This window comes from Salmo salar, chromosome 01, assembly GCF_965601325.2.
Source record: "Salmo salar chromosome 01, fSalSal1, whole genome shotgun sequence".
Lineage (NCBI taxonomy): Eukaryota > Metazoa > Chordata > Actinopteri > Salmoniformes > Salmonidae > Salmo > Salmo salar.
Genome location: NC_138291.1, coordinates 140298091 through 140325061, shown reverse-complemented (window position 1 = coordinate 140325061; position 26971 = coordinate 140298091). Strand labels below are relative to the sequence as shown.

Sequence of the window (26971 nt, the reverse complement as noted above, 5' to 3'; positions counted from 1 at the left end):
CATGATTTGTGAAAGCATTTATTTTTTAACATTTTACATAGTTAAATCTAATGTACATACATATTAGGCCTAGTGCATATGAGGGAGGGCAGGCAGAGATTGTTATAAAAGCTAATAGTGACTCTATTTTGTAAATACATAAGAACATTACAAATTCAAGATACTAAAAACTCCCTAAAGGTCAAGGCTGACGATGGATCTAGACAGTCAAAACACATACGTTTCATTCTCCGTTCCAACACACTCGCATTGCATTCAGACACTGCATCCAGTATCAGATTAGTTAAATGTTCAGTACCAACTAAATTGGCCAGTATTTGTAAACGGAAAGACAATTAGTCTATTAAAACATGACACCCAAGCTGTTTATGACAAACATGAATTAGTAACATCTGAAAGCAACTGATATTAAAACAATGAAGCAGCAGGTTTTAAATAAATACTATTTATTGAAAATATTGCATGTTGTCGATTTTAAAATGTCCCATTTGCAACATAAGTGTATTTCTGATCTTACCGGGATGAAGAGACAAATACTGTTTAATCAAAAGCCTAAATCATACTGAAGACAAGAACTGAGGGAAAGAAAATGGACGCTGTGGCATGAAATTCGTGGCATGAAGACCATTATAAAAAGCTAGTTCCCTCTTTATTAAACCTGACAATAATACCCAATTAAAACAGTCTGACGATGATCCCTGGCATATTATTATCTTAGCATGCATTCCTCCTGTGTTTTAAAGTACAGTCTCTGGTTTCTGTGTTTTAAAGTACAGTCTCTGGTTTCTGTGTTTTAAAGTACAGTCTCTGGTTTCTGTGTTTTAAAGTACAGTCTCTGGTTTCTGTGTTTTAAAGTACAGTCTCTGGTTTCTGTGTTTTAAAGTACAGTCTCTGGTTTCTGTGTTTTAAAGTACAGTCTCTGGTTTCTGTGTTTTAAAGTACAGTCTCTGGTTAAAAGGGGAGCAACCCCCATTGCACTCTGCTCTGTCTGAAAATCATGATTACACTAAAAATGAACAAGAAAATAAAACAGAACGAAAAAAAATATTCTAAAAACAAAATATGATCCTCAAAACTGGGTTGTTTGGCTTTTTAACATATTATCCCAGTCACAACGATAAGACTGGCAATATCAATACATCTTGGTCTTATGTCCCGCATGTGTTTACTATACTGTAGTGATACTGGTGGCATGGCTTGTGTTTGAGTTGTAAAAGAGAAGGGGGGAGGGGTCTCTCGAGTCCGGAATGGGATGAAGAAGGATCGGACAGTTATGTCATAAAATCTAATGATTCTACAGGAAGTGTAATATCTGCACTGGGAGCCACATGGAACTCCCACTGATTAAAACACCTGGCTCCCTACGTCTACTTCCTGGCCTCTTATGACATCATCTCTGACCAATCCTTCTCCATCTCACCTCAGACTCTGAGGAGTGGGGGAGGGTCTCTCCTGCTCAGACCCCCAGTTTGTTGGCTTGTGTCAGCACCACCTTGAGCACAGGCATGAAGGCAGACGTCTCGCTGAAGTTGCTGCTGCTCACTATGTGTGTGTGGATGTTGAGGCTCTCCACGTAGGATCGAGACTCGATGCACTGCACCATGTTGTGCAGGCCCCCTACGATGGCTGGGGAGAGCTAGAGGGAAACAGAGAGAGGTTGAGAGAGAGAAAGCGTGAGAAAGAGAAATTGAGAGAGATGTGCAGTGTAAGTGCACGTCTCAAAATGATATGCAACATTCTAACCCGAAATGTTTGAATTGTGACAACGCAGAATTGTTCCAACTCACTGTCTGCTCTCGTAGCTTGTCGTAGAGAGCCTCAAGGCGTTTGTTGGCGTCATCCAGCTTCCTCTTGGTTTGCTGTGGGGAGAGAAAAATACGATGAGACACGCATGTCAACAGCCCTAAGCTGAGGGAGTGTTTGAAGAAGAAGTGTGAACAATTTTACACTAATGACATAACTTAAGGAAAAGTAGTTGTACGTGACGATGTATGAACTCCGTAGCTAATCTGACTCGATAGACACGCCGCACTCACAGGATCGGTGGCAGCAGCCAAGCACTTGTGGATGAGGCCCTCAAAGGTGTTTTTCAGGACCAGGTGCTCATCAGGGATGGGCTTCATAGTGATCTTCTCAGCAGGGATGGACTGCAGCGGCTGGAAGGTTAACCACAGCACATGGGTTTTAGACTACCTCTTAGGTATTGTTGTGGCGCTTTCTAAGTTGCAATTGTACCACGTTAAGAGCTTTGAGGCCATATTGCACTACCAGTAATGTAATCCACTAGCAATATGTTTCTCATAATTTCAATGAGGAATTGACCAATTTTATGTAGGACTAGACCAGCACCTGTATGACATCTCCAGTCGGGGCTCCGGGCGCTCCCTCCACACTTCCTCCACGCGTCTTGAGCATGCCAGGGTTCATGGGTGGGGAGGCCATCTGCTGCTGCATGCCCTGGTAGGGGACCTGGTTCTGGGCCTGGCCTGGAGGCATGTAGGGGGGCTGCTGGGGGTCCCCGGCACCGAGGGGAGAAAAGATGGGGGCCGTGATGGGGGAAGGAGGCGTGTAGTTCTCTGGAACCTGCAACAGTGGAAAGAGCGTGAGTGTGTAATGTACACTGAACAAAAATATAAACACAACATGTAAAGTGTTGGTCCCATGTTTCATGAGCTGATATCAAAAGATAGCAGAAATGTTCCACACGCACAAAATGCTTACATCTCTCATATTTTGTGCACACATTTGTTTACATCCGTGTTAGTGAGGAATTTCTCCTTTGCCAAGATAAGGCAGAGCCCCACCTGTTTTGAGCCCCACATTAAAAAAATATATATATATTTTTGTGGGTTCGATTACAGGCTGTAATAAAAAAATATATATACATATATATAAAAATGTATTTACTTTTTGCATGTTATTTTGTCATTAATACGGGTCACATTAGTTTGCAAACTATGTAAATAAAAATGTATATCATTGAATTAATAAAGATGCATACAAACAGTCTCTTTTTCGTTTTCTTGAGTAAGGCAGATCCAAAATGCAGCCTAGCTCAGTGCTTTCTGTGGTGGTGTGTACTATTCCCTTCACAGAACAGCGCAAACTGGCTCTAACCAGAACAGAAAGAGGAGTGGGAGGCCCGGTGCACAACTGAGCAAGAGGACAAGTACATTAGTGTCTAGTTTGAGAAACAGACGCCTCACAAGTCCTCAACTGGCAGCTTCATTAAATAGTACCCGCAAAACACCAGTCTCAACGTCAACAGTGAAGAGGCGACTCCGGGATGCTGGCCTTCTAGGCAGAGTTCCTCTGTCCAGTGTCTGTGTTCTTTTGCCCATCTTTTCTTTTTATTGGCCAGTCTGAGATATGGATTTTTCTTTGCGACTCTGCCTAGAAGGCCAGCATCCCCGAGTCGCCTCTTCACTGTTGACATTGAGACTGGTGTTTTGCGGGTACTATTTAATGAAGCTGCCAGTTGAGGACTTGTGAGGCGTAGCACACAGTGTTGTACGAGATCTTCAGTTTCTTGCATGGAATAGCCTTAATTTCTCAGAACAAGAATAGACTGACAAGTTTCAGAAGAAAGTTTTGTTTCGGGCCATTTTGAGGCTGTAATCAAACCCACAAATGCTGATCCTCTAGATACTCAACTAGTCTAAATAAGGCCAGTTTTATTGCTTCTTTAATCAGGACAACAGTTTTCAGCTGTGCAAATATAATTGCAAAAGGGTTTTCTAATGATCAACTAGCCTTTTAAAATGATAAACTTGGAACACAGGATTGATGGTTGCTGATAATTGGCAGCTGTAGGCCTATGTAGATTTTCCATTTAAATGTTTTTTTTTTTTTTTCAACAGCTCCTGTGTCCTGGAGAACTATAGAGCAAGGTTCAGTGACCACAGCATGACAATGTATAAGTGTAATTGATTGTGCGATAGGTCTCACCTTCTTCTTCTTTGGCACTCTGTTCAGGTTAGGCGGGTCGTTCCAGCCATTCTGAGGGCCTGTTGACAAACAGAAACCCATCACACACCCGCCTCTTCACTACAGTCTGGGTGCCACGGTCTCTGCACTCACACGTGCTACATTGTTAGCTAGCCTTGCTAACTCTAGCTGGGCAAGATGAACAACCAGAGATCGACTGGCACCTAGACTACTCACAGCGCAACACATTTCATACGGCATCAGCACGACAATGAGCAAAGTATGTTTGTTTTTTTGTCCTTTAGCAGACCATCTTATCCAGAGGTACTTACAGGTGCAATTAGGGCACATCAATATATTTTTCACCTAGTCGGCCCGGCGATTCGAACCAGCAACCTTTCGGTTCCTGGCCAAACGCTCTTAACCGCTAGGCTACCTGCCACGGTTAGATCATTTTCTTGCCATTTGAGCAAATGACCAAAACAGGTCTTTCAGGCTAAATGTATTGGTATTTGAGTGCAGCGTAGCCTGGGCTAACCCCTAAATATAATCACCATGATCCTCCTGCCTGCCATTTTCATCAGGATATTGCCTGCCCTAGATAGCCAAGCAAAGCTCCGAATCAAACCAATCTGACTAACTTACCAACCCAATCATTCCCGCTTACGCTCCTGCCCAGAGCGCCACACATCTGGGTCAACCAACTGACACTCATGTTTACCTTTTCTAATCAACAGCTACGATGATGATGATTATGTCCTCGGTACTTCAGGTCTATGAAAAAGTTGATTATGCGATAGCGCCCGTTAAAATGAGCTGGTTTTAGAAATTGCTGCAGATTCTTTGATTGAACATTCACCTGAAAACAGAAGCGGCAATGCATCACATTGTCGATCATCAGGGATATTGGCGAGCGCTTTTGAGGGCTTTGATTAAATTGATTAGTATGATCTGGTCAGGCCGGTGACGGTCATTTACAGGCAGTAATTAATTGTATAAGGTAGTGGAGCGGTTTTTCAATTCACCTTCACCTTCCATGAAACAGGTAGTGTCTGGATTATATCCCTCTGTGGACGAAAGAAATACACTCTAGAACACTTCACCGAGCCAACAGAGCAGATGTGAGAGATGCTAATGAAGTTGATAGCTAGGGAACTAATAACAGCATACTCGTGTGTCGTTAGTGAGTGTTACTGTACCTGTAAATGTTTACAACTAATAAAGTCCCATTTCATTTAACAATGCGCTTACGCTAATAACATTAACACCCCTCACACAATTTGGCCCCCCCCCCCAAAAAAAGACCCTGTTAATAAGGAACCACCATATTTCAGAGGAGTAACAGTGTCTCAGCTGAGAATTGCTACCTCCACTTTCCCCGCCCAGGGAGAGAGAGGTGCGAGAAAGAGGCTTGGAACAGCAGCAGCCGTTGACAAATCTGAAGGCCGTCTGTGCTCGGCTGCACTGTGCTCACTAAGCAGATAACACACACACTGACTCCGCTATGCCCTTACAGTTGGACACCGTCTAAACAGCTGCTTTCGGTCACTTACTCCATTCAGACCAGTTCAATATCCGCCATTAGCTTCCTATACTGTTCTCTGACCCTACACTTGACATTCCCTGTCCACATTTGGCCCCGGCCATTCAAACAGAACTATGTCTATGTTTCAATACCCACACTAGCACACCACTTTAGAATACAGGTCGGATACACTGCTTCTTTCTGAGGGTTTATTGTAGTGTGGATCCTGGAACAGATCCAGTCACACCTGTTCTCCCAGAGGCCGGATCAGGCTGTGTACCTGAGGATCCGGTTGGTGGGAGCGGCGGCATGTACGAGGCAGGCGAACCCGGTCCGCCATGTTGGAAAGACGCTCCAGATGACAGCGGAGGAGGAGAGAAAGGAGGAGCGGAGGACACAGGCTGGCCCATGGAAGGAGGTGGGTAGAGGGGTTGTTGGGTGTATTGGGGCATGAAGCCTGGGGCTGGGGCTTGGGGTGAGGAGGAAGAGAAGGAGGGAGGAGGAGGAGGAGCAGAGTACTGGAGAGGTGAATAGATAGCTGGGCCACCAGTGCCACGGTTGTACTGGCTGGCCGGAGGGTAGGCTGGGGGTTCACAGGAGAGAGAACAGCATGCATTAGTCACGTCGTTCCGTTAAAAAGACTAACTGGAACAGTGCCCTCTGGGGTCCTTTAGCAGTAGTAACATGCATTCTAACTCTTAGCAGTTCAGGAAAAGTGAAACGGAAGCATTTCCTCTGTTAATAATTACAATTGGGTAACGTTACAGACAAATGCTTCAACTTTGTTAGAACTTCATTCAAAAGTATGTAGGCGTTTCTAGATAGACTAATCAGGCATGAAAGATTTGTTATTCAGAACGGGACATCATGCAGAGATAGAGTAAACAGCAAAACATTCTCATTCTCAATTAAGGGCGATATTTCAGGTTTAGAAAAATGGCCATAGAACGCTCAAGGCCGAGCTAATTAGCAAAGAACTTTCGAAAGAGAGAACACTAGGCAAACATTCTCCGCCACAAAATGCTTGATGATTTAAATTGAGAAAAAGGGTCATGGAAGTCAGACTAACTGTATATAGAATACCCAAGGCTAGAATCTGTACCGCACCTCTGATTCAGAGGGGTTGGGTTAAATGCGGAAGACACATTTCAGCTGTACAACTGACTAGGTATCCCCCTTTCCCATCTGTATGTGCGAAGCCACGATTAGCTCTTGAAGCTACACAGTGTATACTCCAAACCGGTTGGTGGCAGCAGACACTTCTAGGTGTTCAGGCTGCCATTTTCCTCCTACACGAAGAAGAGAGTACCTATAACCTGGAAGTGGTAGTGATGTTTGAGACACTTACGCTGGTACTGATGTGAGTACATGGGGGGGTATGCAGCAGACGAGGAGGCTGGGGGAGCAGCTGGCCCAGAGGGAGGCATCCCATACATGGGGGGTGTTGGCTGAACCTGCAATGATCGACAGGACAGACACAAAAGATGACATCACAGACTCAAGGGCTGCATTCCAAATGGCAGCCTAATCCCTATATATTGCACTATTCTTTAACAGAACCTTATTCCCTGGCCTATAAAGTGCATTATATAAGGAATAAGCTTCCATTTGGGAAGCAGCCAGGATCATAACCACGACAAGGGCTGGGTTTCATTCGAGAGAATCTCCCTCTCTTCAGGTCTTGTTCACTCCCCTTCACAGATCTTAAATTAACTGCCCAGTAATAAGCTCACTTTTAAAAGTTCATATTCTGTTAAGTCATATCCAAATACTGTTTTTGACTGTGTTTTTGTATTTATACTCATATGTGGCTAAAGCATAAATTGGAGATTTTTATTTTTTAACTTCAAAACCCACCTCAGACCGTTCCAAAAATGCTTGCCATTTCCTCATAGAACATGTCATCTCCCCAAGGAGGATGAACTGGCCAATCAGTGGTCTAGAGCAGAATTATCTGGCCAATCAGCGGTCTACTTGCATGAATATTTTTTATGACCGATATATGCCCACACCATTGCAAACACATAAAAGCTGCATTTCAACATAATTACAATTAGTCGGGGGAAAAATATTTGACTCATATTGCAAGTTATTATAGGTAATATTTCATAGAATTTTTTTGGGGGGGAAACACTGGGCAGTTATATTCAAGACAACTAGATAGATGTACAAAATGGTGTAACACAAGAGCTGTGAGTGAATCAGAAACAAGAGACAAACAGGACTGAAGAAAGAGACAGAGCAGTGCTTCTTAAATCCTGGTCCTGGGGACACAAAGGGATGCACTTCATTGTTTTTGCAATACACACCTAATTTAAAAATCATTTAAGCTTGATGATGAGTTGATCATTTGAATTAGCTGTGTAGTACTAGGGCAAAAACACAAACCCTTTGGGTCGCCAGGACCAGAATTAAGAAATACGGTTGGATCAGGTGTTCCACACGGACATGCATGACAAACCACACATGCATCCAGGGTGGGTTGGGCTATCAACAGGGTGACATGCATCCAGGGTGGGTTGGGCTATCAACAGGGTGACATGCATCCAGGGTGGGTTGGGCTATCAACAGGGTGACATGCATCCAGGGTGGGTTGGGCTATCAACAGGGTGACATGCATACTACAGCAGCCACAGTAAGTGACCAGCTGGTGTGGGGACCATGGGAACAGGGGGTGGCGTCATGATGATATGACGCGTGTTGCAAGGAGCGGCGCAGAAAGCCGCCGCGCTGTCTGATGTACGACAACGGGGGTTGGAGCTGTGACTGTGGAGGTAAAGGGTCAGGTAGAGAGACAGACTAGGGTCATGCAGTAGTGGGGGGGGTTCAGTGACCCTGAGGTGAGAGGTCAGGGGTACATGGCTGTGACCCTGAGGTGAGAGGTCAGGGGTACATGGCAGTGACCCTGAGGTGAGAGGTCAGGGGTACATGGCTGTGACCCTGTGCTTGGTATACGTGTCAGGTCTACGTCGTACCACAATAGCAAGAGAAGCGCTTGCAACAGAAGAGAGTAGCAACGCATTGACCCATAGTAGAACAGCATGTCCAACAAGAAAAAAACCTTCGTAACGAGACCACTGGAAAATCAATTCATTGGTTTAAATCCCATTTGAATCAATGTAATTAATCAATTCATTGTCAACCGGCCAAACCAAAATGGGACGACAGTCAACCAGAGGAAAGATCGTATTAAACATCCAGGGAAAAGAGTTAGGAAGGAAAGCTACTGGTACTAACTACAGCAGGTAGTGACCGGCAAAGAAAGCAGGGAAAATATTTCAACGTGTGTTTATTTAGCTGCTAGAATTAGATTGAGGAGTTAGTCAAGATTGTGGAATATTGAACATAAGCCCAAAAAGCTGAAGCACAGTTGCTGGTGTGGTACACGTGTGTGTGTGTGTGTGTGGTGGGCACAGCCATCGTCAGGGCTAGTGTGTGTGTGTGTGTGGTGTGGGGGGGACCTGGGGCTCTGTGGTGGCAGGGCCTAGATGAGGAGGAGGAGGGACACTGGGGAGAGCTGTGGGAGTTTGGTTACTCCAGGAGGTAACTGTAGAGGCAGACCTCACCTGGAGAACACACACATACACACAGACCGCATGGTACACACACAGACCAATGATGAACACACAATGGAGGAGCCCCGACAAAAACAACCCCAGCTCAACACTAGAGGTCGACCGATTAAAATCGGAATGGCCGATTAATTAGGGCCGATTTCAAGTTTCCATTACAAATCGGTAATCGGCATTTTTTACACCGATTGTGGCCGATACATTTTTTTAACCTTTATTTAACTAGACAAGTCAGTGAAGAACAAATTCTTATTTTCAATGACGGCCTAGGAACGGTGGGTTAACTGCCTTGTTCAGGGGCAGAACGACAGATTTTTACCTTGTCAGCTCAGGGATTCGATCTTGCAACCTTCCGGTTACTAGTCCAACGCTCTAACCACCTGCCTTACATTGCACTCCACGAGGAGCCTGCATGGCAGGCTGACTACCTGTTACGCGAGGGCAGCAAGAAGCCAAGGAAAGTTGCTAGCTAGCATTAAACTGATCTTATAAAAATAAATAATAATCTTAACATAATCACTAGTTAACTACACATGGCTGATGATATTACTAGTTTATCTAACGTGTCCTGCGTTGCATATAATCGATGCGGTGCCTGTTAATTTATCATTGAATCATAGCCTACTTCGCCAAATGGGTGATGATTTAACAAGCGCATTCACAAAAAAAGTTATGTCGTTGCACCAATGTACCTAACTATAAACATCAATGCCTTTCTTTAAAATCAATACACAAGTATATATTTTTAAACCTGCATATTTAGTTAATATTGCCTACTAACATTACTTTCTTTTAACAATGGAAATTGTGTCACTTCTCTTGCGTTCCGTGCAAGCAGTCAGGGTATATGCAGCAGTTTGGGTCGCCTGGCTCGTTGCGAACTGTGTGAAGACCATTTACTCCTAACAAAGACCGTAATTAATTTGCCAGAATTGTACATAATTATGACATAACACTGAAGGTTGTACAATGTAACAGCAATATTTAGACTTAGGGATGCCACCTGTTAGATAAAATACGGAACGGTTCCGTATTTCACTGAAAGAATAAACGTTTTGTTTTCGAGATGATAGTTTCCGGATTCGACCATATTAATGACCTAATGCTCGTATTTCTGTGTTATTATAATTAAGTCTATGATTTGATAGAGCAGTCTGACTGAGCGATGGTAGGCAGCAGCAGGCTCGTAAGCATTCATTCAAACAGCACTTTCCTGCATTTTGCCAGCAGCTCTTCACTGTGCTTCAAGCATTGAGCTGTTTATGACTTCAAGCCTATCAACTCCCGAGATTAGGCTGCTGAAACCGATGTGAAATGGCTAGCTAGTTAGCGGGGTGCGCGCTAATAGCGTTTCAAATCGGTGACGTCACTCGCTCTGAGACCTTGAAGTAGTTGTTCCCCTTGCTCTGCAAGGGCCGCGGCTTTTGTGGAGCGATGGGTAACGATGTTTCGAGGGTGGCTGTTGTCGACGTGTTCCTGGTTCGAGCCCAGGTAGGAGCGAGGAGAGGGACGGAAGCTATACTGTTACACTGGCAATGCTAAAGTGCCTATAAGAACATCCAATAATCAAAGGTTCATGTTAAAAGGAACCACCAGCTTTCATATGTTCTCATGTTCTCATCTGAGCAAGGAACTTAAACGTTAGCTTTTTTACATTGCACATATTGCACTTTTACTTTCTTCTCCAACACTTTGTTTTTGCATTATTTAAACCAAATTGAACATGTTTCATTATTTATTTGAGGCTAAAATGATTTTATTGATGTTTTATATTAAGTTAAAATTAGTGTTCATTCAGTACTGTTGTAATTGTCATATATATATATATATATATATATATGGGCCTCCAATAATCGGTATCGGCGTTAAAATCATAAACGGTCGACCTCTACTCAACACCAGAGTCAGCGGCCGTCGGCCACACAACACGTAGGAACAAGACCAAAAGGGCACCCAGAACAGCGTCAGAATCAAGAGAGGATCATCAACCACTTAGGGGCTAATGAGGAGGCTGTGTGAGTGACTGTCACTTACCGGCTGGTAATACTGTTGCGGTGCGGGGGCAGCGGCAGGCACCGGGGCTGGAGCGGGCTGCTGGGACACCATAGAAGGCTGGGCAGGGGTGAAGGGCTGCCTGGGCTGGGCAGCTGTGGGCTGGGGGGATGGGAGTTGGGGTTGGGCTACAGCAGGAGCCTGTTGACCCAGAGCTCTGCTGAGACGGTCACGCAGCTGCTGCACCGCAACCTGGCGGTGGAGGAAATAGCGGCGAATTAGAAGAGGTAGAACGGACATTACGTTCCGGTTCTGAACGAGTAAACCGAGGCAGATTGTGGGGGAAACGTATCGTGTGTATCATTGACCTGCTCTGTGTTCTGGGGCAGGTATGCGATGGCGTTGGTGAGGCTGCCCTGGGAGGCCAGCAGGCTGGCATACTGACTCATCCTCTCTCCCAGTAGAAGCCCCACAGCAGAGGGACCAGACTCCTGGTTCTGCTCTACCGCCTTGCGGAGCACCACCACCTTCTCGACCAGGTCCTGCCGCAATACAAACATTACATAGAGTTAGACCCACACACAACCATGTCTTGAGAGAGACGAAGGCAGCCACACACACACAAAACGGTTGTACACACTCCACACACACCGGCGTACCTGCAGAGAGAGAGGGCAGTGTCTGTCCTGTGCTCTGGTCCAGCAGGTCACCAGTTTCTCCACGTTGCCAGCGCAGATGTAACAAAGACAAGCCTGAGCCTGCAGCGTGCTGTCCTCCACAGCCTCCAGTCTGCAGCCCAGCAGGTCTACAGAGACAGCAGCACAGTTGGGTTCAAAATTCACATCCCAACTTGTTCACACGGCAGCAAACGCGACAGAAATGGAAAGAAACGTTGAAAGCGAAGGCCAGTGAGGGAGAGTGTGAAAGGCTAAGAGACAGTAAAAGGCCCTGCATGGTCAATCCGTACAGCATTTACTGTGACCGTACAGCATTTACTGTGACCGTACAGCATTTACTGTGACCGTACAGCATTTACTGTGACCGTACAGCATTTACTGTGACCGTACAGCATTTACTGTGACCGTACAGCATTTACTGTGATCCGGCCTCTGCAGAAGTCAGGGCATTCATACTTCTTGCACGTCGCTGAGCAGAGCTGTTATGAAGGAAGTGAGCTGGTGTTTATACAGGACCTCCCGCCCCCAACCAATCATGTCAATGCGAAGCTATACGGATCCCTCCGCAATGTTACAACATCTGGGAAACGCGCACGGCGATGCAGGAGCAAGCATAAATTGGCTTTAAGGGAGAGTGCGTGATAGAGGGAGAGAGGAAGTGTGTCAGTTCCTACCACACAGAGAGGAGAACTCCTCTGGCTGAGCGTAGGTCATGACTGCAGCCAGAGCCTCCTTCCAGTTCTGCAGCTCACAGGTCTGCAGCATGTCACGCCAGTCCCTCATCACCACCGCACTGATCAGCTGTTAATCAAAAAAACTACATCATCAATACCGTAGACCTCCCTCTGATCAGCTGTGAGAACTAATACGGCCATAACCAATACTGTCCACGTCCCTCTGCCAGTTCGTCAACCCCACCGATCAGCTGCAGGAGGATACACTGACAGTAAACCAGTAGCAGAACAGTAGCCAATACCACAGATCAACCACTACCTGATCACATGACCATGACACTGACTGACATCGTGGTGCTCGTTACCTCGGTGATCTTGCAGCGACCAGTGCTGGGTTACCTTGGTGATCTTGCTGTGAGTCTTGGTGAAGTACTTCCTCTGTGTTTTCTCCAGAAGCTCCGCCCCTCCGGCGATGGCCAGGATGATGCTGTCAGCCATGCGGTTGTCATGGAGACAGAGGTCCACTGCGCCCTGGAAGTCCCCCGTCAGCAGGGCCTGGGTGATCAGGCCATCCACGCCTGACGGGACAAACCAACAACTGTTTGCTTTGTAAAACTTTGACCAAAAAACAGCAGCACGCAGTCAACCTAAACTGTGAACGACTCCAAATAGAGATTCAGAGTGATATCAACGGATGTTTACCTTGACTGACGCGGAGTTTAATGCCCTCTGGGACTGGAGCTGGCGTCTCCCCTGGCAGACTGGCCTCTGCCTCTACTGGTGGAGCTGCCTCCTGACAGACCAGAGAGGAGAGTTGATCAATGTTATTTGACCGAGACCGTCGCTGGAGTTTCAGTACAATTCAAACTACTGCGTAAATCTGCTGAGGTCAACGGGAGATTTACTCGGAAGCATAACGACGCAAAACAATTGTTGTTCCGTACCGCTATACCATCTACTCCGAGCTTTACATGTAACCATAAAACAGCAAAGGGAAACAAAATGAACAGGTGTGAGTCTACCCCAGAGAGGAAGAGGAAGTTGAAGGAAAATAGGGGGATAAAAGAAAATTGGGCGAGTTAATTATAGTTAGAGATGAGACACTATGTGAAAGCAATGTCACAACATAACCGGAGCAATATAATGACATAGCATCACCAATGTAATAGGTTTACAGTTTTAGCCATTAACAACGATAACGACAAAGCAATAACAGTACGATGTGCCACTCTCTTTCTCTGGGATGGACTGACGGGATGAGAAGAAGGTACCTCCTCCAGAGGAATCTCTTCGTCTACTGGCATCTCTTCCTGGGCGATGGCCTCAGCTCCAAGGGCCTCTGTCAGGTCTGCTTCTGCTGCCAATGGTTCCGGAGCAGGTGTGAGTTCCAGTTCCACTGCTGGCTGGAGATTTGCAGCAGCGATGAGGTCAAATGGATCTTCCGCTTCTGGTTCCGGAGCAGGTGTGAGTTCCAGTTCCGCTGCTGGCTGGAGGTTTGCAGCAGCGATGAGGTCAAATGGATCTTCCGCTTCTGTTTCCGGAGCAGGTGTGAGTTCCAGTTCCGCTGCTGGCTGGAGGTTTGCAGCAGCGATGAGGTCAAATGGATCTTCCGCTTCTGGTTCCGGAGCAGGTGTGAGTTCCAGTTCCGCTGCTGGCTGGAGGTTTGCAGCAGCGATGAGGTCAAATGGATCTTCCGCTTCTGGTTCCGGAGCAGGTGTGAGTTCCAGTTCCGCTGCTGGCTGGAGGTTTGTAGCAGCGATGAGGTCAAATGCATCTGCAGGCGGGAGTCCAGGGTCTGCTAGAGGCTGCAAGGTGGGGACAGGAGGAGCCAGGTCCAGCTGGACTGCCGACTGCAGACTGGGCATTGTTGACGTTGGGTCGAAGCCGGGTACTGGCTGCAGGTTGGTGAGGTCGGATACAGCCTGTAAGTCCACCTGGTTGAACGCAGAAACAGGCTGTAAGTCAACTTGGTTGAACTGAAATACAGGCTGCAAGGCCACCGGGTCAAATTCTAATACATGCTGCAAAGCTACCTGGTCAAATTCAGATACAGGCAGTGAGTTCACTTGGTTGAACTCTGTTGGAGGCTGGAGGGTAAAGGAGGCAGTGGGATCAAACATGGGTGCTTGCTGCAGCTCAGCTGGGGGGGCCAGAGCTGGGGGGGCCAGAGCAGGGTCAGACTCTGGCAGGAGAGCAACGGGAGCAAGAAGCTGGGGTTCTGCGCTAAGGTCAAGAGTAAGGGCAGGCTCCGATTGGAGGACAGGCATAGGATCAGAAGCTGAAAGGTCACCGCTGGGTGGGGGGGCAAGCTCTGGCTGGGGTCCGGGTTGGAGGGCGGGCTCAAGCGGCGGTTCGGGGGTGGGTTCAACAGCAGCAGCCTCAGGCACGGGAGGAAGGACCTCAGGCTCCGTGTTGAGCTGGGGAGCGGGAAAGGGCACTACCTCTGGTTCTGGTCCAGCCTCAGGCTCAGAGGTGGGGGCAGGAGCAGGGGCGGGCTGCATACATTCATACAGCAGGAGGGGAAAGGAGTAGGAGAGGAGAGCCAGATTCACACAGAGTTCAGCAGATAGAGCCATTCAATCGAGAGTCGTAGATAAATTATCAACAGAATCACTGACATGTTGGAAACCCAACAATATTCATAAAATGTCATTGATTGTGTCCATTGAGCTATTAGTACCGTTACCGTTGAGCCCGGGTTAAGCAATGTCACAAAATATCCTTTACTTTTAACAGTACAATAGCATTAAGAATTTGATGAGAAAATAGCATTGTCTTGCAGATAAAAAAAATATATATGTACAATTGAAATATGTGAGGTGAAGTTCTCCAAATCATATTCAATGATGATCTATGACAAAAGTCAGGAAAGCAATTCAACGACTTTCAGCGCGTGAATAAGAAACGCATCCTTTCTTACTTCAAATAAACAACTGTATTGTGAAACCTAGAGTTAGTCAAGTTGGACACTTTCCCAATGCCCCTACCACTTCCCTGTTTGAGCAATGAGACCAAAGCTACAGAGAGTGAATGAGCAGATATATTTGCTCTGCATTACCATCATCTTTACCGCATACTGAACCGTATTCAATGTTGTTCATCGAATTGTCACAAATAAGGAATTATGTTTCTTCCACACACACAAAGTCCTTACCTCCTCGGGCTGAATAGGTTCTCCCTCTAATGCTGCTGCAATCTGTGAACAAACGAACAACCCCAGCAGAATTAAACCAGGCTGACAGACAGCATTAGGACCAGACAGACAACAGACTGACAAGGCCTGAGGACATTCAGTGACGGTTCATTTCAAACCTCACCTTTGCTGCTAGCTCCTCCTTCTTGTATCCCAGAAGCTCCAGGTATTTTCCACGGGCGTCATTCTCAAAGTTCACCTGAAAACACAATTTAACATTGGTAGGAAAAGACCAGCAAGAAACAAGCTTATGTTTTAACAATACAAGTCCCTATACTTACCTTCAGGAAGGACCAGACGGTCTTCTCAAACTCGTTCTGGGCAGAGTCCATCTTCTCCTGACAGAAGACAATGAAGCTGCCTGCAGCCAGTGTGGCCTGCAGCTGGGCAGAACGCTCCAGGAAGGTCGTCTCCGTAATCACCTGACTAATGTGAACCACATGGGCCGTGGGCTGCTGAGGCTGCTGGGGGTTGGGCTTGATGTTCTCCAACGACACCAGCTTACCACCAAACTGGATTGGGGGGGGGGGGGGGAATGAACTTATTAGCACCATTTCAACATATCGATAGAATATCTATAGTGAGAGACACAGGAACCAGCAGCAAAGAGTTGCCAGGAGGAGAGATGATACTGCTGAGTGACACACTGTACATCATACGCCCATGAATACGACTTGACAAACATAGCAAAGAGATGAAGGCAGAGAAGATAGTGACTCACAGCGAAGGAGGCCCCCACTGGCCTGCGGATCCACTTGGGGGGCTTTTTGAGGGGGGTGATGGTGGTGGAGGCGGGCGAGGGCTGGGAAAGCTGCAGGGGGGGCAGGGTCTGTCCCATCCCAAACGGATCCATATTGCCAAATGACGTGCTGATCTAGAACATAGACATGCCACAGAGCGGCAAAATTAACACTTTTTTTTACAGATTATGTATTCATTCATATCAAGTGTCTCCAATGATGGGCTAAAATTGAAGTGAGTTTCTACTCCAAATCTCAGAATTCGTTGGAACTGCGAATGTAACCCTAAACAACCAACATGGAGGCCAGTTTCCAACCTCAACAGTGTTCATATGTGAAACTGTTTACCCACCGTGTCTGCCTGTGTCTGGCTGAAAGCCTGGCTGCTGCCCCCCATGATGGAGTAGATGCTGATGTGACCGTCGAAGGCTGCAGCCGACAGCACCGCTGGGTTCCTGGGACACCACTGGATGTCAAAGCACCACTGGGTACTGGTAGGCAGCTCATACAGCACCTGGAGGTAAAACAGCAGACGTGTAACCAGAAAGGCATTCCTGTCTCCGTAATGATAATTATTAGCAGTGTCCTGTAGTTTGTAGTTAGGGACCATGCTAAGAATAGCAGAGAGACAACGGCTCTGTGTATGCGAGACCACACACACTCACCTCAGCGGTGTTGGGGTTCCAGCAGAGGATTCTGTTGTCTTTCCCGCAGCTCAGTAGCAGCTCAGGGTCCGCCAAGCTCCAGGCGATGGCCAGGACACCCCTGACGAACACACACACCCCCCGCAGATTTAATTAGCATAATGTAATCCGATCACATTCGATCTAATGAACACTTGCAATTAGTTCTGACATGTCTTGGGTGTGCCGTTATTTTGTTAGCCGTCACACCAGATTAGCGTGTTATGATCACTCCTCTGATCGTCATCCCCATCTCCCAGAGACCTCTAGTAACCAAGAACAAATTCATACCGTAGCCACATTCCTACGTGGTTCTCTCACAAAGTTCAGCCTCAACCGCTGAACATGATTCCATTCAATACAAAAGTGTGGACCATGACAGTCAGTGTTTTGACATGACTTTTTCCCCAGACTGGATACCAGATTCATTTGAAGTCGTAATTTACCGTGTGTGGTTCTCCAGGACTTTGAGAGGGGAGGTGGCAAACCGCAGGTCCCAGATCTGGATCACTGGCATCCTGTCATCCTCCGAGGCCAGCACCAGCTGAGTAGCTACCTCAGGGTTCCACTCTAGCCCAGAGCAGTGCATCTGAACACACAAGTTATCTATTAATTTACTTATTATAATGAATGTGTGGTTCTCTCTCTGCCCATCTGTCACGTGGTGTTAATACTATGTTTGTACCAAGGGTTGGAATCGGTTCAGGGAACAGAACCGAAAACCAGAAAAAAAATTTATGATTTGAGGAACAGAACCCGAACCGAAAGTGATCTATACTGTTCCGGAACAGAACCGTTCATTTAAAAGCAATGATCCGGGCATTTTTTTTCAGTTTCACAAAAATCACAACAAAGTTCCTATGCAAAGCCCTCACTGTCACAGAAATGAATTCCAATCTTTGCCGGTGTCTGCACATGTAGGCCACCTGCCCTCTGAAGCACAGGTTACTGTAGCCTACTGACGACATTGCAAGCGTAATTCAGAAATTAGGGAGAGGTGTTTAATTAGAGAAGAATGGATTTACTTTTTCAACGCTAGTTAAGGATACTACAGTTATCACGTTTCACACAGCATTTATTAACTACAACAAAAAAAAAGTGTTTTTAATTCTAGTGCTGCTCTGCACACACAAGCTAGTCAGCTAACGTTTGCTCTGGTCCAACGTTAAACAAACGCTGAGGTTGAAAGATATTCAAAGTTCCTGCATAGAAGCTGCTCCTCCGTAGGTATAATTCAGTGGGCCTGATTCAATAAGATTCTCAGCGCTTCAAGGCAAGCTTCCTCCATCCTTTCTCCTCAATGTATTTTGCATCTCACGCCCTACACTGTGGCTGGCAGCACAGTGTGTGTGTGTGTGTGTGTCTGTCATTATTATTAAACAATGCGGTTATGGCAAAATACAATTTGCTCTTAACGACTTTCCTATAGAGATTAAAAATCGCTTACCCACTCCACAGCAAGCTTCTCTATCCACACTGATTGGTGAAGTCATTTAAATGTCGAGGTAAATGGAAAAATAAATATCTATATATTTCAGAGGTTTAAAAAAGGAACCATGTAAATCGGAACCAGTTCACAACTTTATTTTGCTGGTCGGAAACAGTGGAACGAAACGAAAAAAAATAACATTTCTGGAAAATAATTTCTTCCAACCCCTGGTTTGTACTAATGTCAAAAGCCTCAGACCTAGTCGGTTGCCAATCCTGTCTGTCTGTCTGTCTGTCTGTCTGTCTGTCTGTCTGTCTGTCTGTCGCCCCCAAAAAAGTGACGAGCTTTTAAGTGAAGGAGCTAGGAATACTTCCCACCCCCCAACAGTTTGCAGAAAGCTGCAGGCCCGGGAGAGGACTTTTAAACTGGAGATGAAAGTGACAGACTAAGCCTTTAACAGCAGACAGACACGCATAGAGAGTACCATCTCTTGTGGTCACAAATTACAGACTGAGGCTTTAACAGCAGACCAGACACGGACAAACGTGTGTTGCTGGGTACCTTGTTGCTGGGTACATAAGTGGCAGACTGAGCCCTAAACAGCAGACGTGCTTTCCGGTACGTACCCTGTTGCTATGGTCGCTGACTTTGATGATTAGGTCATTCTTGCGGAGGTCCCAGATAGAGGCGCGGCCGCTGGGGCTGGCCGAGGCCAGGATGTGTTGGACCTGCCTGTTCCACGCCACACAGCTGATGTCCTCTAGAGGCTGAAATAAACACTTAAATGTTCCTCTTCTATCAAATTACCTGGGTGCTGGATCCTCGTAGACTAGATAACCTATTAACATTTTTAAGGAAAGCACTCCAAAAAAAAAGGTAAAAATGTCAATACTTATGGATTTCTTAGTTAACCATGCAGAGACATGTTTTGGTGCTATGGGTCTTACCTGAGTTTTAGGGCCTGGTGTCATCGGGGAGCCAAAGTTGTTCAGGTCCCAGATGTAGATCTCAGATTCATTACCTCCTGAAGCCACCAGGTTGGTCTGGGGAAGGGGAGATGGAAGTAATGCATTATCATCACTAGCTAACATGGGGTGACAATGTAAGTACAGTAACAAACACAACGAGATACACTTGACAAAGTTGGTGGAACAGTCAACAAAGGGCAGTAGACGAAAACGTTAGTATTCCAATAAAACAAAAGAAGATCTCAAGTGAGTTGAGCAATATCTCAACGTGCATATTATGCACAGAACAGTATAATGCCAAAGCGGTTAGTGAGAGCATAGTTACAGTTAGTACGGTGTACCTACCTGGAAGGAGTTGACGTCAAGGGCTCTGACTGGCCCGCTGTGTTTGTTACTCTGAGCGATGACAACGTCACTGTGTCCAGCGATGATCTTGGCCGGGTCGTAAAGGATGACGTCGCCGTTCTCTCCCCCTGCGATGAGCACTCCAGACGGGAGACCCTGTGCATCCATGCCGTGGGGACCCCACGCCAGCTTGTGGTATCTGATTGGGTGTGATAAGAGCAGTCTGAGCTATGACGTATGTTTTCTAAACCTACCCAAGAGTTGACTTGCTCTGATGCTGTTGTACCCTTGTCAGAACCCTTCACCACTCCTTGTTGATTGACTATACTTGTTGTTTGTTCCAGTAACTTGAATTTTAACCACTACAGTTTTCACAACTACTATTCCCTGCCTGGGTTTACCATACTACCTGAGATATCTGAAGAAATATAATTTACTAAGAATCCTGTTGAAAGAATGGGGGCTCCCGAGTGGCGCAGCGGTCTAAGGCACTGCATCTTTTGGGGCGGCAGGTAGCCTAGTGGTTAGAGCCTTGGACTAGTAACAGAAAGGTTGCAAGATCGAATCCCCGAGCTGCCCCTGAACAAGGCAGTTAACCCACTGTTCCTAGGCCGTTATTGAAAATAAGAATTTGTTCTTAACTGACTTGCCTAGTTAAATAAAGGTTAAATAAAACATAAAAGTGGGTTTGGGTTATGGCTAGTGCAGGGTTTCCCTACCTGTGAGAGGAGGAGTATGCCCCGCGGAGCTTCATGTCCAGAGAAGGCTCAGCCAGGTCCAGCTCAAAGATCTCCAGAGAGGCGGAGGTACTGAAGGAGGCATCCAGCTGCTGGGCTGACGTACCTGGACACAGAGACAGACAGGTGAGACAGACAGGTAGACGCACTAACGGGACAGCTGTACAAACAACAAATATTCAACGAGTCAGTTTTCAAGGATATTCAAAAACTTTTGTAGCTCATGACGAGACTATGACTCGAACATTTCTGAAATTCATCTGGGGAATTGACCCCATGTCAGTGCAACATGTACAGTTGGGGGTCTTGAATTATGGGGTCCCTTGATGATAAGCCAAAAAGAATGTCTAAAATAAATAACACAAATACTGAGCTATATTGTATGCAAAGACATTCTGGGAAATTATAATATTTGATGTAAAAAAATTGCTCAGAGAAATTGATTTTGTGTAACAAATAATAATTGGGGGGGGGGGGGGGGGAATAGGGTTAAAAATGGTTGGATCCGTTTTCAATATTCCTGCACCCTCCCCTTACGAGGATAACGATACTGTGCCTTTTTATAAAATGTTTTATGAGATCGGAGAACAGTGGGAGGGATCTTAGACCATTCCTCAACATGGAATCTTTCCAGATCTTTCATATCCTTTGTCTGTGCTTATGGACTGGCCTCTTGAATTCAAACCACAGGTTTTCAATCGAGTTTAAGCCCGGAGACAGATGGCCATTGAAAAATGTTGATTTTGTTGTGTGCTTAGGGTATTGTCTTGCTGGAAGATTCACGTGAGGCCAAGTTTCAGCCTTCTGGCAGAGGCAACCAGGTGTTTGGCTAAAATGTCCTGGTACTGGGTCAAGTTCATGATGCCGTTGACCTTAACAAGGACACCAGGACCAGTGGAAGCAAAATAACCCCATAATATCAAAGATCCTTCACCATATTTTACAGTTGGGATTAGGTATTTTCTGCATTGTTCTTTGAAGGTCGAACACCGCTGGTGTGCATGGCCAAATACCTTTTTTTTATGACTATTGCACCGATTCCAATCCAAGTGCCAATGCCGTTTAGCAAACTCCAGGCAGCGCTATGGATGACATGAAAATAGAGCTCTTTGGCCACGCACACGAGCGGCCAGTTTGGCCTTCAAAAGAACGCATATGCTGAAAATACCTACTTCCCACTGTTAAATATGTCCGAGATTCTCAGTGAAGTGTACGAAACAGGAAAACATACCTGCTGCCAGGTACACAGGATGGTGCTGTGCTGGGCTCCAGCTCTGGATGGCCGTGCGGTTGATCTCTTTGAGCTTCATTCTGATGGGGAGAAAACAACCCAAGCAAGAACTAATCAAGCTTCTAGCACACAGAAACAATGGATCACAATAGATAATGAAATGGTCCTAAAAATAGTTTACCACTCTTCTTCATCTACAGTCACTTTATACAGAAGCAGGTGTGTAGGCTAACGTCTGATAATCAACGTGCACAAATACAGAATAAGGGGACTGGATATGGTGGATCTGAACTGGGTATAGATTTATATGGCTGTAAATAGGGTAGGTAGGGCAAAGGTGCATTCAAATGAAACAGACATTTTGAATGGATTTCGTGTAGTTACCGTTCCATTTTTACTGAATAGATAGCCAAGTCACACAAAAGGAACTTTCCATTCAAAGGAGATGACACAGACAAGTTGTTTGTGCAGTAAAGTAACCTACATTTTTTGCTGGTACGCTAGCTAAAAGAAGCCACAAAGCTAATGCTAAAAATGCGTCGGTACCTTTCAAGGAGACTATGGTTCTGATAGTGGCACTTGATTCGTAAGAAAAGGAAACCGACAGCTGCAAATCAATGGTTTATGTCCTAACACAATGAACTCAGTAGCTAGCTAACTAGTACACTTATAGAGTAATACGTCAGCTAGAAACTAGCAACATGGCTAGAAGAGCTAAGCGAAATACTGTCCAACAGGGTCACACATCTAGCTAATCCAAAAAGTGCTTACCTTCTCAGTTCTGTTCGCTCTTATAACACATACATACACAAGTCGATATGCGACAAAAACGTTGATCACTCGTGCAAGTTCCCTTTTCTTACTGTGCAAGACTTATTAACAAGCCGACAGCTCTCCGCTGCAGAATGCACATTCAATGAAATTCCACGTCCGCACTGGTCTTCGGCTCCATCAACGTGGCACAATAATCTCCTCCTCCATCAGGCACTTCCGGTGAACGGCTTGAACGTCGTACATACGGCCTACGTACAGCACATACATGTACTCAATTCATTGCAGCCCTACTGTACATGTTATTTGTAGCGAACACAAATTGGTTGCATACTTCATTAGGGAGTGCACCCTCTGCCGTAAGTGTCATCATTATAGGATATACATTGACATTTGAAAACCCATTCCATTTTGTTGCATCAGGCAAAATGTCAACCGCTGAATAAAGTGAGTAAATCCCTCAGTATCATTGTAATGGAATCTTAATTTCCTCTCATTGCACAGCATTAGGTATCCAAGCTTTGGTCCTGACCACTCAACTTCATGCTACCACGGTTTAGCTATTCTAGTAAAACAACCAGGTTAATCAATTTCCCTACATGCATTTCAATCGAGTTCATGTAACCTTCACCTTCAAAATGTCATTTCAATGTTCTATTGCCAAGACAGCACTACGTGAGACACCACACACATTTCTGAAATGATCAGTCATTCAAATGAACATACTTTGTAGGGTTTTTCCCCCCAAAACATTTATTGGAATTGGACAAGGGATAGTAAATGCTTATATCAATTTGTGCTGCAATTTCACAAGGTGCCATCTTTGTAGACAATGTCACCATGGAAAACACAAAACCTTCCAGGGCACTCTTCTTGCTGAAGCCTGGGGAAAAACAGAAACTCATGGTTAGTGTGAATAGGGATATGTCCTTTGACAGCCATTTTTAAACATGCCGGCATACTAAATAAAAATGACACAATAACCTGGCCATATAACTGAAACATTGAAGACACTACCCTCATTCAAGTTCAATAATACAAAATCTCCCCCAGGCTTGGAAGACTAGGTCAGATTGGTAGTAATCATTAAAACAGAGTGAACGCATATCCATATTATAATCTACCCTATAGGATTACCTGCATCATACTTATGCAATAAATCACAAGGGGGTGTGGTATATGGCCAATATACCACGTGCCTGGATACAGCCGTAACTGGTATATTGGCCATATCTCACAAACCCACAAGGTGCCTTATTGCTATTATAAACTGGCTACCAACGTAATTAGAGCGGTAAAAATAAAAGTTTTGGTATACCTTCTGTTATAACACGGCTGTCAGCCAATACCCACAGAGTGAGTTGCTGCACAGCACTGAAGAAATCAAGAGCCTCTCCACAGTTGCTATGATCTATACGGCCTCCATGTTGTATCAGGGAAAAGTACTGAACTGACCTCCTGGTCCAAGTCACATCCTTTCCACCACCAACAGTATTCTGTTGGATCAGCACCAAAATGTAAGCTTAAAATACAGTACAATCAAAGCTAGTCAAAATACCAATTATAGGCTCATGCACGTCCTCATATTAATGTAATAATAATCACTTTGGTTCATGATGTGAACAGCAGATACAGATTTGAATCATAGGACAAGGAAAATGGTCTGTTGGACTCCATGATTTCCTCAAGCAATTTAAATTACTGTTCAGAATTATAGTTGTTTGACAGACTAGCCAATTTGATATCTTACCATGTGTCCCGTATCAGTTTGTCATCCATCCTGCAACATTGCATCGGAAGACACTAGAAAAGGCAACAAATTGATACATTGTTACAACATTCTTGAGTCAAGCATAGGTCAAGTTACAGACCACGTGCAGTCTAGACTTAAACAATTTTAAGCTAGTTACGAGTCCTCATAGTTGTAAAAAAAAATGTAATCACAGAGGTTCATGATGTGAACAGCAAAGATTTAAATCATCGGACAAGGGATAAGAATCTTTGATATTGATAGCCAATAGTCAACACTGGCTAAAGATAGCGAGCTACTATCAGCATATGTTAGCAGTAGCTAGCTTTACTATTAGAGGACTGAAGACAACTTACTGCAAGATCTGCATCAAATACCCAGTCATCATCTCGCCAACAAATGACGAAGTCATTTCTTTATCAAATCATTCTTCAATATAATTTATTTTTTTCATCGATGTCACACGACTTGCCAGATTTTCGCTGTACTATTAATCAAAGTGAAATGACCAGACCTCGTGGTGGTAATTTGCGCACGCCTTTTATGTACACCGCAAAGCAATGTGGGAGAAACAAGAGAAAAGGCAGGACTTAAATAAGATGTCTGCTGACAACAATATGGACATCTATAATAGCGTTTCAATTACAAAAGTGTTAATGTATAGGAAGTTTTAATGTGTAGGTTTAAATCGCTTGCAAATCAACCTCATGTCACTGTAAAAAATAAATAATAATGATTTCATTGACATCTGAAATCAGAAAATGTATATATATATATATATATATATATCAGAGATCTGACAATATCCAACAGGCTTATGCATTTGTTTGTAAAATATTAATGCAATTTAGTGTACCAATTGAGAAAGAAATTCATACTTAAATGTATAAATTTAATTTGCTTCGTACTTCGCTTACATTACAGTCAACATCTTACATACGCTTTACTGAATATAAATCTTTAAATCTGAAAATAAAAAAGTACTTTAATTCTGTGTGATACTGTGTTATAATCATGAGGATAATGTGAGATAAATCATTCTTGACAGAAAGATGTTTACAAGAACGGTAAAAAAAATAAAAAAATATGAACTTGATTTCACCTAGAAAGTAATACAGGCAATGGTCACGTAACATATACAATCAACCAACCCGGAATACAGCAGAGTACTACAGAGCCATTGCAAATGGTCTTTGAAACATGGAGGTGCAGATTTACACAGATCACTTCAGTATAGTCTCGAAAAAGACTAAGTTCAGTACAGACTCCCTCAGTAAAAAAAAGCCTGTTATTGCAAACATTATGAGAAGGTCCATTGTTTTGTTTAGTGTACATTTATTACTACCAAGTTCCATGGGTTAGATTAAGTTTCTCCTGAAATATCTAGATTTGTTAAACTTTTCTGTTTTCCAACAGAGCACAATTTAGCTTGATTGCTATTGATTGATTAATTCTGTTAAATGTCTCACTTTGTGAGAAGACAATCTAAAAAAAATAATTCCCTAACTTTCATCATCAGATTGACGTAGTGAATTTAGCACCATCACAGGGTTCTGGTTGTGCTCCTCTATTGGAAGCCCTTTGAAAATGTCCCACTTTGTGGGATGACAACGGACACTAGGGGTGTATTCAATGAGGTGAGACAAATGTTGCAGATAGACATGTAAAACAGAGCATAGAATCCCAATCCTCTACCTAAAATACCATTGTATCGTTTCTACACGGTCCATTTCTATCTGAACGTTCTGTAACATTGCACCCACCTGAACAGGCCACAGATAAATGTTTATTTTCTAGTATGAATAAAGCTATTTGGGATGCATCATGTCATTCAAACACGCAGACCAATTGTTGATGCTGCTGTACAGCAATTTTGTAATACTTCAGCATCCAGCAACGTTTTCAGTGCATAGGGATGATTACAACTTTGAAAAGCATGTGTGATGGTGTATAACATCTCTTATGGTGGAAAATATGACACACATGAAGGCCCTCTGTTTGGACGAGGGTCATTTGTCAAACGCCTGCTTGGAAGTACATATATATATATATATTTTTTTATTTTTTTAAACGTGTGTCTTCAATAACATTGCAGGAAAGAACAATAGACAGACAACGTAGTAAAAGTCCTTCAATGCCCTGAGCAGAGTGGAGAACGTAAGGCAAAGGTATCCTGGGGGGGAAATAAGGCTACAATAACTAATAACAGTATTTTTAAAAACACACGGTCCCAATACACTCAACACATATAGAAAGGGATTGGCTTTGTGAGTAGGGAAATAACTGACCCAAAAGGGTCTTAAAAACATCACTTTCTTTATTCAAAACACTACCCAAAGGCTGTTGAACACACACACTTGATGGGTAGCGTTACAGTGCGACACACAAGAGGCCAAATCATGTGTTGCCTGGTTATCCGTGATGACTTAGTAAAGCACAAAGCTACAGCTTACTGTAGCATAAAGGCACTCTGCAATGCTAAAATAGTTGCAGTGCTTCGGACATACTATGACTAGATTAATTATCCAATCGAACAATCTACCGCTGGTTCTTGACGGTTATCCAACGTGTGCGTGCGGCTGTTCTCCATGCGTTTGGAATGAGGCAAATTGATATTCACAAAGTAGTAAAAAAATAATAATAGGGGCACCTAGCATCCAATATTCATATTTCCCTAATAAAGTGGACAACTTTCATACCCTGACAATTAATTTAGAGTACCATAAGCACTTTAGTAGCGCAAATAACTTAGATTTG

The 26971-nt window shown here is 44.5% G+C and overlaps 1 protein-coding gene across 6 annotated transcripts; it reads right to left on the bottom strand.

Moving 5' to 3' along the window:
• Positions 1 to 2: 2 nt before the first annotated feature.
• Positions 3 to 22691, bottom strand: LOC106562280 (protein transport protein Sec31A). 6 transcript variants are annotated; one of them, XM_014127057.3, is made up of 30 exons: positions 22465 to 22691; positions 21694 to 21773; positions 20445 to 20568; positions 19726 to 19924; positions 19360 to 19455; positions 19039 to 19179; positions 17430 to 17572; positions 16966 to 17065; positions 16653 to 16814; positions 16282 to 16434; positions 15842 to 16072; positions 15685 to 15759; positions 15522 to 15563; positions 14401 to 14862; positions 13639 to 14301; positions 13070 to 13160; positions 12767 to 12945; positions 12368 to 12494; positions 11676 to 11821; positions 11385 to 11558; positions 11059 to 11268; positions 8914 to 9018; positions 6801 to 6906; positions 5733 to 6035; positions 4953 to 4994; positions 3949 to 4007; positions 2350 to 2583; positions 2037 to 2156; positions 1788 to 1859; positions 3 to 1636 (listed from the first exon to the last, which is right to left on the bottom strand). In XM_014127057.3, exons 2-30 carry the CDS (start codon positions 21770 to 21772, stop codon positions 1457 to 1459), a joined length of 4818 nt encoding a protein of 1605 aa, XP_013982532.3. In that variant the 5' UTR covers position 21773; positions 22465 to 22691; the 3' UTR covers positions 3 to 1456. The 6 variants fall into 6 exon arrangements, with proteins under 6 accessions (XP_013982532.3, XP_013982541.3, XP_013982548.3 ...); XM_014127066.3 differs by lacking the exon at positions 4953 to 4994; XM_014127073.3 differs by lacking the exon at positions 8914 to 9018.
• Positions 22692 to 26971: the final 4280 nt, after the last annotated feature.

Bases quoted from the DNA above. Each gene is read 5' to 3' on its own strand.
- LOC106562280 (XM_014127057.3), bottom strand. From the start codon at position 21,772: ATGAAGCTCAAAGAGATCAACCGCACGGCCATCCAGAGCTGGAGCCCA. The intron at 12,495-12,766 runs GTAACCCAGCAC...TTTGATTAACAG, and splicing joins CTCACAGCAAGATCACCAAG to CTGATCAGTGCGGTGGTGAT. The intron at 6,036-6,800 runs GTAAGTGTCTCA...GTGAACCCCCAG, and splicing joins GTACTCACATCAGTACCAGC to CCTACCCTCCGGCCAGCCAG.